This window comes from Peromyscus eremicus, chromosome 16_21 (genome assembly GCF_949786415.1).
Source record: "Peromyscus eremicus chromosome 16_21, PerEre_H2_v1, whole genome shotgun sequence".
NCBI classification, from domain to species: domain Eukaryota; kingdom Metazoa; phylum Chordata; class Mammalia; order Rodentia; family Cricetidae; genus Peromyscus; species Peromyscus eremicus.
In genome coordinates, this window is record NC_081432.1 from 11360313 (window position 1) to 11374207 (window position 13895).

The window sequence follows — 13895 nt, forward strand, 5'->3', positions numbered from 1 at the left end:
CACCCAAATTCTTAATTATAACAACTTTAATGGACACACCACATTTTCTTGGGTGAATGGGCCACACTTTATTTCACCAATTCCATGTTAGGCTTTTTCTAAACATGGAAATGTTTATCATGGTTTTTTATTATTAAAAAGGTCAAAATTGATTTCAAGTCTGCTGGTCCAGGATTTGGAGGCTTTCCTACCTTCCACTCCCATGAAGTTCTAGATAAGTGTACAGCAGTTGTTCTCAACCTGTGGGTTGCCACCCCTTGGCTTGCATATCAAATATTTACATTACAGTTCATTAACAGAGTAGCAAAATCACAGTTATGAAAAATAGCAATGAAATAATTTTATGGTTGGGGTCATCATAGCATGAAGAACTGTATTAAAGGGCCGCAGCATTAGGAAGGTTGAGAGCAACTGCTATGAAAGGAGAGATCCTTTATTGCTAGGTGAATCCTTTATTCAGACAGATGTCCCCTAGCTTTGTGAATGTCACTACCACCAGCATCCCTCATCCACTGGAGCCATCTGCTCCAGCTCTTCCCCTGGCCCTTCAAGGGTCCCAGCCAGTTGTCCCAATGCTCGGGAGGCAGAGCAGGTTGTTCCCACAGGTTGCAGAGGGCATTTTCCAGTGAAGATCTCTACCAGTCCTGGTTCTTTCATGCATCTGAAACCCGGGAGTTACCGCTAAGCCAATTCCTAAGGTATGGACAGGTGAAGGGTTGAGCCCAGCTGAGGCCCACAGCTACCCTCCTGGAAACTGTCATGCATGCTGGAGCAGGTCACTCTGCAGAGTCCAGCTGGTCTTACTTGCAGGTTCCTGCTGCCTGACTGTACATATAGGCAGGTATCATGGGGTCTGGCCTCCATGCATCCAGATTTTTCTTGTGGGACCACTGTCATCGGTTCTCTGACTAGTGAAAGAGACCCAGGCACAGGACATCATCTGGGTTGTCCACGCAGTAGTGGCAGATCTGTCTGAGATCAGGTCTCCCTTGCAGCCTTGGCCATCTTGGTATTGCAGGTTCTGTGAAGGACAGCAGCTCTGGTTTCCTCTCCAGTCGTCAGGCTCTGCTAAGCTCCCATTGTGTGTAGAGTTCAGAAGGTACAGGTGGGGACACCGGCTGCCCACACTGGGGCTTCAGTTCCTGTGCCAGAGGGGTCTGAGGTTCCGAGTAGCCATGGAAGCCAGCCTGGTGTGCAGTGTATTGAAGTGATAGTGGTTTGAACAAGTTAGCAGACAGACACACCTGAGACAAGTCCACGAGCCTAGGCTGTCTGGCTTGACTGGCCCAGGCCTTGGGGGTAGCTGAGGCAGCTGCAAACGTGCCCAGTGACCCCGCTGCCCACCTTTATGGCCCCTTTCTTGATTTCAGACTGCACCAGAGACTCCTGGCTACTTTATTCTGGGCCCCTGAGGAGCCTCTTCCTGCCATCGCACCTCAGACCTGGAAACAGCTGGAGAGTGTGCTTTCCACCAGAGCGCAGGGCCGAGTCTGAAAGACGAGTCTGTAATCCAAGTTCAGTTGGCAGCCAGTGTTTGTTGTAGGAATTGTGAAACTTGTCTTGCTGCCCCTGTGTGAGTCAGGAAGGAATGTGGGTCCCTGCTCCACAGCCACAGAGGCCTGCATCAACTCCTCCCCCACCCTGGCTCCAGCTTCCTCATACCTCCAGCCAAAAGGCTATCTTTTCACCTTGGTTTCCTAAGGTAGTGGTGGCTTCTATGAAGATGCTTCTTCAGGCAGTGCTCTGTCTCCTTCCCACCTCAAACTGCTGCTACTCACGCAGGTCATCCACACTCTGCTAACAAGTCCCTCAGGGGCACTAGGGGCACTTGTGTCACAGCACTGTGGTGGCCTTTCCCAGGCCTGTGCAGCCCAGCCCCATGTCCTGTGTCTCTTAGGGTTACTCACCTCAGAGTTCCCACAGACTTACCTAGGCCCTGTCTCTGCTTCACAGGAGACCACACCTAGCTCTCATACTAACCAAGCTGGACTTTGGCTCTCTGGTCAGTTGGACTCTTGCCAGAGTGCATCCCCAGCCCTCTAACAGTCTGGTGTAAACCATAGCCCAGGTGTTGCCCACCTCACTGACTTCAGATGAGGTCAAAGGTGAGTGTCCTTTGTGCCCAACTTCCAGGGTCAGGTGGGTCACTGGAGGTATTAGAAGTACAAATGGGGGTTGGGGATGTAGCTCAGTATTAGAATGCCAGCCTTGCATGACCAAGGTCCTGGGTTTGATCCCCAGCCCTGCAAAAATAGGTAAGTTACTGATTGATTTAAAAAACAAAACAGACAAAAACAAGAATGGCAGTACATGCCTGTAATCCCAGCAACTGAGGGGTAAAGGCAAGAGGATCCAGAGTTCAGGCCAGTCTGGGTGACTTAGCGAGTCTCTCAAAATTTAAATAAAAAAAAAAAAAAAGAATGACTGGGGATGTAGCTCAGAGGTAGAGTGCTTACCTACTGTGTGTAAACCTGTGTCCAAACTCCAGCACTGCACAAAAACAAAACTCCCCCAAACTCCACACGTGGTCTCCTGTTCCATGATCAATGTCTTCCTCTTTGAATGTCTATTTGTGGCGAGTTGGACCAGATGTCAGTTCCACCTGGCCAAAGCGTCTCCTCAGAAGAGACTGAAGGAGTTGGCACTAAGACCCAGGCCCCATGGCTGAGCACTGCTGTGGGCCTCGAGCTTCTTTCCTGGGCTCCCTGCTTGGATGAGGCTTGAGGCTTGAGCCTGTGTCGCCTCACAGCCTTGACGGGCAAGCTAGGCTACTCTTGGTTTTTATTCCTTTCCTTCTCTTTGACCTATCCTGTCTCTGCTCTGCTCTGCTTCTTTGTGGCTACCCTTTCCTCTCTAAGCCTGCCGAAACAGAGGTTCATGGACTGGAGGCAATGTGGGATACGGAAGGCACGATGTCAGTCTAGGACTTGAAACCAGTTTAGAATGTTTGTGAGTGAAGGCCTGGGAATTGTGTCTTCCAGAACCTGGCTAGTGGTCATTTGAATGTGGATCACCCATTGATCCTACTGGAGCCTTAACAGCCCAGGTGAAGCAGGGACTGAGCATTTTACTCTGCTCCTTGAGTGTGAAGAAGCATGTACTCCATGCTTCAAATCTGGGGACCTAGCTCAAGTAAGCAGGAACCCCACCTCTTTATTCACCTTGAAGAGATGGCATATTTCTTGGAGGCCCTGGAAAGGCCTGTGAGTACGAGAAGCAGTGGACACAGCCTGACACCAGCTGAGCCTCGGAAAGAATGGCCTCTACCTTGTCTCAGTGGAAGTTCCTCCTTGAGCTAGACCCTGTGCTTGCTCACTCAGCATGTCAGGTTCAAATTGGAACAGGAGTCTGGACTCAGAGCGGTTCAGCCAGAACCAGCTCCACCTGCAAGGCTTTCAGGGGTCAGGTGGGCAGAGTGCCCTCTATCTGCTGCTGTTGCTCTCTTCCTGGTATGCAGGCCTGCCCAGGGCTTTCTTGGCCCTACCTGCATGTCAGGTAAGAAGACAAGGGTGTAGTCTTGGGCAGAGCAGCCTTGACTTTCTAAGGCATTAGCCTTTGGTCACTCAGACCCAAGTCTTGCCCTTGAAGAAATTGGCCTTGGAATCAATGCTCAGCTTAACTATCCAACCTGAAGGAAAGTGGCCATCTTCTGTTAGCCTCCATGGAAAACTCAAGCCTTTTCTGCCTTGAGTATATTTTCTAGAAGTGCATACTTATGACCTCACCTGTGCCTGTTGGTAAAGGATCTTTATTCTTGTGTATTCCAAACCCTTGGCCACAGAGTCCTGCAAAATGCTAGGAAGCTACTTGCGGAGGTGGCTCTTTGTAAAGACAGAGCAGAGGCTCAGATCTTATACCTAAAGTAATAATGGCCGGCAGAATGGGAGCAGGTGAGCATTTGGAGTACCTGGAGTCCAAAGCTGGGTCCAAGACGAGGCAAGGCAAGCAAGAGCCTCAAGACAAAAGGGAACTCTGATTGGGTGGGGAGGGTAAATGCTGTAGAAAGAGTGAAGGGGCCATAGATCCGAAGGGGCGTGGCTAGGGTTCTCATTTCAGCTGCATACCCAGAGAGGGGAAGGTGCTAGCCAGACACCTGGTGGGAAAGGACTGCTCTCTCTATAGGCTAGTGAAAAGGTCTTAGGTCAGCCTGTCCCTCCCTGTTCTCTCCTCTCTCTCAGGACTCCTACATGGGTTCCAGCAAGAAGCCCCATTGCCAAGAGAACCTGGGTCCAAGCAAAGCCCAGGCCTCTAAGACAACTCTACTACAGGTTATAATAAGTAAGGATTAGTGATAAATGAGTGGCATCTGCCTTTGGGGCCAATAAGGGTCCCCAGTAGTATGTGGACATTGAGTCTACATGGCAGTTTTGCAAGGTCGGGCAAAGTGAGGGGTCCCTCTATGCCCACTGCCTTGTGCAGTCTGAAGCCACATTCCTAAGTCAGCTATGATGAAGGGGAAAAAAAAGAAATCACTTCCAAAAATGCATTCCACAACCCAGTACTCAGAGCTCTTGTCCAGAGCCTCCTGGAACTATAGGATCGATGTCTGCAGAGCTGCTGTTGACCAGAGTTTTTGCCAGTGCAGCCATGAAGAAGGGACCACCTGCCTTCCCATGGGCACCCTGAGCAGCCCACACACTCACTTCCAACCTACTTCTTGTTTCCCCAGAACCTCCAGTGGGCCCGTGATGTGTTGCTAGGCAGCAGTATCCCATGGCAACAACTGCAGCACATGCCGGCACAGGGGCTCTTCTGCGAGAGGAACAAGACCAATTTCTTCAACGTGAGTACTTTGCCTTGTTGATTTCTGAGGCTGCTTGCTGCCACTGCTTCTCACTAAAGCTGTGTGAATCGCCCCACTGGTCAGGTGCTTGCAGAGCCTCAGGTGTGTGGCATCCTCAGAGTGCAGACAGGGGGTACAGACAAGAGAATTCAAAACTGATACGGAGCTGTAGTTAACTGAGTGACTTCCAGCAAGTCTCTACTCCCCTGGGCACTGGGGAGAGGCATGGATGAGCTCTGTGTCCTCTAGAGGCCTGGGTGTTCGGGGGCCATATGGCAAGTGAGAGAGGACTTGGGGCTTGTAGCTCTGGAGCAAGTCCACCTCCTCCATGTGATCTTGGGCACCGAGGAGATTCTTGATAAGGCTAACTCTACTGCTTGAAAATAAGTTTTCCCAAGGCTGGGCCTTCAGTGCCCTTCCAGCTAGCCTTGCCCAGTGTTTTCATAGGCTGCCCTTGTCTGCCTCCTGGAAGCACCTGCCTTCCTCAGCACCTGCCAGCCTAGCCTCCCCATGTGTGCTCTGCCCCATCCAGGGACGGTGGGCCGGCTCTCTTCTACCTTTAGTCCAAGTCTTCTCCATCCTCCACACCCCTCCCAGCATGGCTGGCTCCCAGCTAGGTGACCTTAGCATGTCACACAACCCCTCTTAGCCTTGTTTTCTTCTGTATTTCCCCTGATTTCTTGATACTCAGAGAGAAATTTAAGGGCAGGGTTTGCTGACAGAGGTGTTGACAGGCAGGAGGGCTGTGGCAGGGGCAGATCTTTAAGGTGCAAGGCTGCCAGGGCCCTCACTGAGCGCTAGTCAAGTGGTGGAAGTTTCCAGTTCCACGGCTCATCCTTTCTCCCAGGCTGTAGCTTGGGGGTCAGAAGGCACTCAAGTCTAGAACCCTGTGCTCACTGTGTTGACATTTACAGGCAGGTAGTAGGTGTCATTGCTGTGAAAAAGAGCACCCACATACCCTTTGCCCAGACTGCAGCCTTACTCCACAGCAGGAACAGTTCTTGGTCCCAAGAGTACATCCTTCCAGAAGACCTTTCATAAGCCAGTGCATGTACCACAGAGAACAGAAGCATATACAATTCTGTCCTTAGTGGTGTTTGTTTTGTTTTTTTCCTAATAGCATCTCTTAGAGAGTGTTTTAAAATATGTTCATTCCATTTATCATTTATTGCAGTGCTGGGGATCAAAACCAAGGCCTTGCTCAGGCTAAGCTAGTGTTGTACCAGTGATCTCTATCCCCTGCTTGAAAAAGGGTCTTGCCATATAGCCCAGGCTGGCCTCAGACTTGCAGTCCTGCTACCTCAGCCTCTGAGTGCTGGAATTACAGGCATGCTCTTTGTATCCAGCGCACACCTTTAGGGTTGTTTGTTTTCCTGAGTCGGGACCTCTAGCTTAGGCTGGCCTCAGACTCACTGAGTAGTCAGAGATGTTCAGATGCTCCTGCCTCTACCTCCCCAAGTGCTGGGATTCTAGGCATTCATCACCATTCCTGCCTTTGATCATTCTTTTTATAGCTGCACAGTATTCAGGTGGGTGACCATCATCACCCACTGGTGGATGTTTAGATTATTCCCGGTCTTCTGTTACTACAAGCAACACTTCAGATATTTATCATTGTACATTTGTAGGAGCCCATTTATAAGAAAAAGCCTAGAAATAGAATTCCTGCGGGTTAAAATGTTTGTGGTACTTTTAAAGTATCAATAGGTACCACGCTCCAAGACCTCCCCCTCCCCCCACCTTTACACACATGCTTTGTTTCTCAGGACTTCATCAGTTCATCAGTACTGTTAATAGTTTTTAACTTTGCCAGGCGGTGGTGGCACACGCCTTTAATCCCAGCACTCGGGAGGCAGAGCCAGGCGGATCTTTGTGAGTTCGAGGCCAGCCTGGTCTACAGAGTGAGATCCGGGACAGGCACCAAAACTACACAGAGAACCCTGTCTTGAAACCGCCCCCCCCCCCAAAAAAAAAAGTTTTTAACTTCATAGTTTTATGGGTTTTGTGTTTATGTGCATACATATGTGGGGACACTTGTATCATAGTGTGCATGCCGTGGCTTATAAATATAAGTCAGGACAGCACCGTGGAGCCAGCTCTTTACTTCCTCATTTGTTTTGGGCTCTGGGGATCAAGCTCAGGGTAGGCTCGCACAGCAAGTGCTTCTGTCTTCGGAGCCATCTCGATGGCTCTAATTTAGGATGTGGGGAAACAGGCTTGCTATGTAGAAACTCATAATTCTCCCACTTCAGCCTCCTCGGTGAATATCTGCTTTTTAGTAAGAGGTGGTGGGGGGGGGGAATCTCTTATCATGTTTCATTCCCTGTGAATGAGATTCTGTATAATATATTAACTGTAGAAATTATTTTTCTGTGGCGTCGGGCATTGAGCCTAGGACCTCACACATGTAGGGAAGCAAACTACCACTGAACTGTGTCCCGGTCCAACAGTTTTAGCTTTTATACAGTTTCTGTTCATAGTCTTTGTTCTGCTGGACCATCAGTTCTTTTGTTAGTGATTTAGAAGACACTATATATTAATTAAGTGGGCCCTTTTGCAAACCTATTTTTCTGTAGTTGAGTTAGAGTCAGGCAAGTTGTTTAACTTTTTGATCTCTTTGGTAACTCACCTCATAAAGTGGAGTTTCATTACCTGACTTAAAAAATACCTGTAGGTTCCCCGGTGTAGTGGTACATGCCTGTAATTCTCTACTCAGAAGGCTCAGACAGGATTGTCTGGGCTAGGAGGACATAGGGAGACTCTGTCTTAAACAAAGAAGGGTAACTGTAGGAACCAAGTTAGATAATTGTGCAGTGCCTGAAACCCAGATTTTGGCACATGGTAAGTACTAAGAAAAATAATTTCCTTCCTGCCTTCCCTACTGTTGGTCCTTTGATCTCTTAAAGACAGTATAGGGATATTGCAAGGTGAGGCTAAGCCTCCATGCCTTCCTCATACGTGAGTCTTCCCACCCTGTCGATATTGAAATTGAAAAGTCACCATTCAGCCAGGTGCTGCAGCCTCTTCCTGTTATGTTCACTCCTTACAGCTCCTGCTGCGATTTCTAGAACCCCTTCTTCCAGAAAATGAGTCCTGCCCAAATAAAAGGCAGTCCCGAAGTTCTACCTGCAGAGGACTAGGAGAACCCCTTGTGGGCCTGGTGTGTGTGGCATTCCTCCTTGGCCACCTCTGTTGTTTTAAATTCCTTAGCCTCTATGGCTTGTGCCTAGCATGGCAAGAAGTGTTGGCCAGGCACCTGGAGAGTTGGCTCATTGGTTAAGAGCACTGGCTGCTCTTCTAGAGGACCTGGGTTTGACTCCCAGCTCTTACATGGTGGCCAACAACTGTCCGTAATGGCAGTCTCAGGGGATCCAATGACTACCAAGGGCAGCATGCACGCAAGTGGTGCCCAGACACATGTAGGCAAAGCACCCATACACATTAAATAATAACATAAATAATTTGTTTGTACTGAAAAGTTCTGAGATACCCTGAGAACTCTGCACGTACATCCAGCATCCTTGACCAAGTTTGAGAAAAGTATTTAGCAACATGTCGAAGAATCATTTAGGGCAGCCCTTTGTTCCTTTCTGGGTGTGGCAGTGTCCCTACAGACCTGTGTCCCTGGGCTGTGCATGCTGACCTGATCTGGGAAGATCCCTCATCCTCAGATCATAGGCAGGGAACCCTTGTGTTATATACTAATGACATATAAAATGTGGGAGGCTTACTAGGACCACAATGTCACCAGCAGCAGTTCAGACACAGGAAAACCTTAGCCTCTTGACAACTACTCTGTCTTCTCAGAGCTGCTCCTGTGAGCACTCCTGTGTTGTTGTTAAAATAGGCCTGTTTGTATATGTGCATGGGTCAACAATGTATGCGACTTTCAACAGCTTGGTTTGTTGTTGTTGTTTGTTTCTTTGTTTCATTGACACTAAATCTTGGAGAAGTTTCCAGGCTGTCTTTGCAGCTGCTGTGGCTCCTGGGTTCTCCAGGCCCTAGCCCAACCCTTGTTGCCATGCTGGGCCCCAGGCCTAACTGAGGACAGCAGAGGCCCACAGGGCTGCTCCTCGCCCTCTTGGGTGAGCGTGTCAGGGGCCAGGGCTTTCGTCGGTGTTGTGCTTCTGCGTGTGCTCTGAGTCTCCTGGTCTGTGTGAGTGAGTGAGTGCACAGTGATTCCACCCTTTTCTGGAGACGGATGGCCTCCAGGCACAGCCTCCTAGTCCGTGAGTGCTGATATGGTGGGGGACAGGATTCAGGGGCTTCGTCCTAGAGCCCCTTTACACATCTTGTTGAAGGCCTTCAGTGGCTGCTGTGGACCACGTAGGAAGTGCAGGGAGGGGTGTCGCTCAGCTAAGAAGCAGATTGGAAAACGAGGCCAGGATTAGAACACCTTTGGGGGCAGTTCTTTGGGCCCTCCCTGAGGAAACTGACTGAGCCTCTGTGGGAAGTGGGACAGGGCAAGGGAAGGAGGTGGGTTGTAAAGGGCATGGGTAGATAGAACCTGGGGTTCTAATGCCAGATTTCCTGATAGGAATCTTTACCCACAGGGCCTGTTGCACAGCAGGCTGGACCCATGGATGAGGGAGGGAGAGAGGAATGAACTCAGTGCAACTACAGTCACATTGTTCACATACTGATGGAATCAGCATCTCCAGAGAGACTAGCTCCCCACCTTAGCCTCCTCTTGTCACCCCACTTCTGTCACGGGCTGGGAAGATGGCTCAGTGGGTGTCTTGGTTTGCTTTTCATTGCTGTGATAAAGATCATAACCAAAAACAAATTAGGGAGGAAGGGGTTATCTCATCTCAAGTTATACAGTTCATTATACATGGAAGTCAGGACAGGAACTCAAGGCAGAAAACTGGAGGCAGGAACTGAAGCAGAGACCATGGAGGAGTGCTGCTTACTGGACTGCTCCCATGACTTACTCAGCCTGTTTTCTTAAACCACAGGGCCACCTGCCCAGGGGTGCCTCCCCATCAATAATTAATCAAGAAATAGCCCTACAGACAGGCAATCTAATAGAGGCATTTCTAAATTGAGGTTCCTCCTTCCAGATAACTCTAGTTTGTATCAAGCGGACAAAACTAACCAGGACATCGATCCCTTATCTACCTGACACACCAGTACATTACTGTTAAACCACAACTTTTCCTTTCTTTTTTTTGTTTGTAGTAGTAATAATAATAATAATAGTTATATTACTATTACTGCTACAATCTAAAACACTTTACAACTTCAAAAATCCTACAGTCTTATCAAGCAGTGCTGGTGCACACCTTTGACCCCAGCACTCGGGAGGCAGAGACAGGCCGATCTCTTGAGTTTGAGACCAGCCTGGACTACAGAGTGAGTTCCAGGAAAGAGAAAACAAAACAAAACAAACATGTCCTATGGTCTTTAAAAATTCAAACACTTTAAATGATAAGTCTCTTTAAAATATCCAGAGTCTCTCAACTGTGAGTTCCTTGTAAAATAAAAGATAGTTAAATACTTTTTCCAAGAGGGAAGAATCAGGGTACAGTCACAGTCTGAACAAAGCAAAACCAACATCCAGCAATGTAAATCAAATCCTGTGGTTCAGTGTCCTGCATCTAGTCCATGGTCTTCTGGGCTTGGGCAGCTCCACCCTAAAGTCTCTATCATTCACAGCTCCACTCTATACCTGTCACCGTCCTTGATGGTTGTCCCGTGGTCCTGGCTCTCCTAGCATTAGGGTCTCCACTGCACGGAGGCTGCACCTTCACCAGTGGCCTTTCCTGGCCCCTCTCAGCACCAAGCCTCAACTGCTTTCCCTGACCCGTTAACCTTGCAGGACCCCTTAACCCTGCTTGACCTCTTAACCCTGCAGGACCCCTTAACCCTGCAAGTCTCATGCTACAAAACCCAGTAACCTGAGTTCAGCTGCCAGCTTTGAAATGCAGCTCTAGTCCCCTCTGGACCACAACTTCCATTTCTTGACCCTGAGGATATTATTTCCCAGGAGATGTTACCTCAGTGATGCTGGTCTCTTTCTGATCACAGCTGATTTTTCAGCCCCAGCTGACCAACACTGATTTTCTCAGTAAAGCAAAAGAGAGAACCAACTCCTGAAAATTGTCCCCTGACCTCCACCTGTGCTCCAGTGAGTATGCACACCGGTGTTCACATACACACGTAATATACCTACCTACTCCAACAACAAGAGTTTTAATGGGGGGGGGGGGGGCAGTCTCTGTTCATGAGGCTGAGGTAAGGACAGATCAGAGTTCCTAGGTGGGAGCTCCGTCAGCAGCTGAAGGCCCTTGTTTCCCAGCCCTTTGATACCAGCGAACAGTCTCGTCTGGGTCCAGACAGGTGGAGTTCCTGGGCACTCCTGGTCGGGGCCCAGCATGGCACTGTTGTGCTTCCTACTGCAGGATCTGGAGGAGCTGACAGAAGGCCTGTAGCCGTGGATTCAGGGGTAGGAGACAGGTTGAGGCGGGGCCTGCAGGCATGTAGAAAGGCCAGCTAGGGGTGTTGCAGAGTGGAGCAAGGAGCAGGGGGCCTGGAAAGAGGAGGCCAGGAAAGCACAAGCCAAGTCAGGTTGACAGGTGCTGGAGAGCTAGGGCTTGTCTGTAGGTGTCCAGAAGGTTCCTGTGCTTTCTGGGCAAGCACATTCACCTCTGGGCAGGCGGGTGGGCAGGCAGGGCTGCGTGGGCTGAAACCAGGCTGTTTTGTCCAGGGTGAGCATCTCTCCCTATCTTTTAGTTGATTCTGAAGTGTTCCCATAGTAACGGAGCCAGAGATGGCTCTTTCATCTTCCCCAAAAATGTTTGCTTATTTTAGCAGACAGGGATTTTTTTTTCCCTGTTTTAACCCAGTTTCTAGCCTTTCTGAAAGAAGCAATGGGTACTGCAGGTGGGCAGTACACATTCCCACCTAAGGCATTAAGAAAAACCTTAGATTTAGGGTACGGGTAAGCTCAGCTCTAGGCCATTCTACCCCTTTGGCCTCATACAAAGCCCAAGGCTTCCCTGGAGCAGGATGGTCCCAACAGGTGGATTCATTTAGTGTCCCTATCGCTTAGAACACACATAGCTAGTCCTTATGACTATAGATTGATCCACGTGGAGCCTCAGGTCTTTTGGACCCCAGAAGTCCTCCACTGATCCCAGAGGCCAGAGCTGGTTTCAGAAGGGACAGGATTAAAGTAAGGGGTAGTGAAAACCCTAACTCCCAGGTGGCTGAGGTCTTCCAGAAGCGTGAGGCCTACCTAGGCTCTAGGAGAACAGACTAAAACATGTTTGTAGCTGGCCCGTGTACCATGCCAGTCCCTTGCTGTGTGGCCTAGGCTGAGAGCTGGTACCTGTGGCTGCAGCTCTCGCTCACTTTCTTGGCTTCATCATGCTGCACTGTTGGCGCTTTCTCTGAGGATGTATGTTGTCCCCCGTTATAAAGCCTGCTGCTTTGCTGCAGCCATCTCCCCTGTGTGAGAGTCTCCAGGACAAATGCCTGGAGGCCAGGGAGCAATCCCTGTGTACCTAGTACTTTCCTAGACTGCCAGGTGGTCCAGCACTGGGTCAGATTCTTTCCCACGGAATGACGCTGCCCTGCCCTTCCCAGCCGTCCTTCATAGATGCTGCCTTTCATTTTGTTTGAGTCTGTGTGCAGGTGGCTGGGGAACCGAGCCCCTTCCCACACCGGAGGCTCGTTCTTTTTGTCTGCTTCGGCTCTGGGCTTGCTCACTCCTACAAGGCGGCCACCCCAGAGGCCCAGGTGGATCCTTTGTCCTGACTCTGTGGCTTAAACCAATAGAAGGGATGAGCATTGTGAGCCATCTTTGTTTTTCAGTATCTGTTGTTCCTAACCCTAGAGCCTAGTGCCTCAAGGACCTTGATGTGGTTACAGGGGAAGAAGGGCCTCTCTGGTGGGGCCAGCTGAAGGACTAGCCTTCTGCCAGAGATGGGGAAGGAGAAACGTTCTCTAAAATCCCCAGCTGACCATTCTCAGCAGGGACGATTTATACTTCCTCTACTCCATCTGCTGTCAGGTAGATGTGGCCTTGGGGAAATCAATCCCCTTCCCCTATCCAGTGAATAGATACACACTTTTCAGGCTGCTCCTCGGGCAGTGCTCTCCTCCCATAGAGCCATTAGAGACCAGCAGAGCCAGGCAGGGAAACAGTTACGGAACCCAGCAAACCTAAGAGAGCACTACTGTCACACTCCTAGTGTCTCCCCAGGCTCGGTGCCTAGTGACTGTGTGTGATCTCAAAGATCCCCGTCTTGTGAGAATTCCTTGAGATGAGTATGTGGGGAGCAGCAGCCCCAGAGCACATGTGCCCAGGAAGCCAGCCATGGCGAGGCCTCCGTTCATTTGGTAGATCAGGTCCAGCATTACCTCCGCTAGTCAGCATCAGGCACACTTACTCCTTGGCTTTCCTTCTGCTCCTTTGGCTTCAAAGAGGCACCGTGCTTGGTGGGGCTGTGGATAATCCTTGTCCCCAATACCAGACCCAAGTTCGGGCTTATTTGGGTAGAGATCGGTGAAGCTCAATGTCAACACGCCCTGTAAGCCTCCGTGGGGAGATTCCTCTACCACATGCACTGGTCATAGCCAGGGGATGTCAGGATAGGAACTACCTGGTTTTACTAGCCTATAGCTTTCTTAGGTCTGTCCCACAGCATCACCTTCCCTCCTAGAAACAGCTGTGACTGATACTTCACAGCTCTACTTGTCACTGTGCCCACACTGCAAGGAGCATGTTGACCCACTGTAAACATGCTGTGTGCCAGAGCCCAAGCCTGCCACATAGTCAGCCAGGGTTCAGATCACTAGTCAAACTGTAAGTTCCTGTTTCCAGGGAGGCTGATAGGTACCGTGACTTGGCCTAGGTCTCATGGCTGGTCTGTGCAGGAGGGCTGTGAGCCTTGGTGTGTCTAGCACTAGAGCCCATGATTAGGAAGGTTGGCAGCCTCACCCAAGGGAAGAAAGCCAGTGATCCGCTTGTACCTTCACTGGGCTTGGCCCGGCTGCTCCAAGCAGGAGTGCTACCCAAGGGAGAAATAGGGTGGTAACAAGCAGAAGGTCATAAGACATTAGCCCTCCCCTAGGAAGCAAGGTTAGTTAGGGGACCAGCGGCTAG

General features: G+C 49.9%; 1 protein-coding gene across 2 annotated transcripts in view; it reads left to right on the top strand.

Annotated features, from left to right (window-relative positions):
• Nucleotides 1-13895, top strand: part of Cabin1 (calcineurin binding protein 1) — a 126692-nt gene that overhangs the window by 80501 nt on the left and 32296 nt on the right. For both annotated transcript variants that reach the window (XM_059281739.1, XM_059281738.1), the window contains exon 29: nt 4670-4783. In XM_059281739.1, the coding sequence (XP_059137722.1) occupies nt 4670-4783 (114 nt within the window). The remainder of the gene's footprint in view (nt 1-4669; nt 4784-13895) is intronic.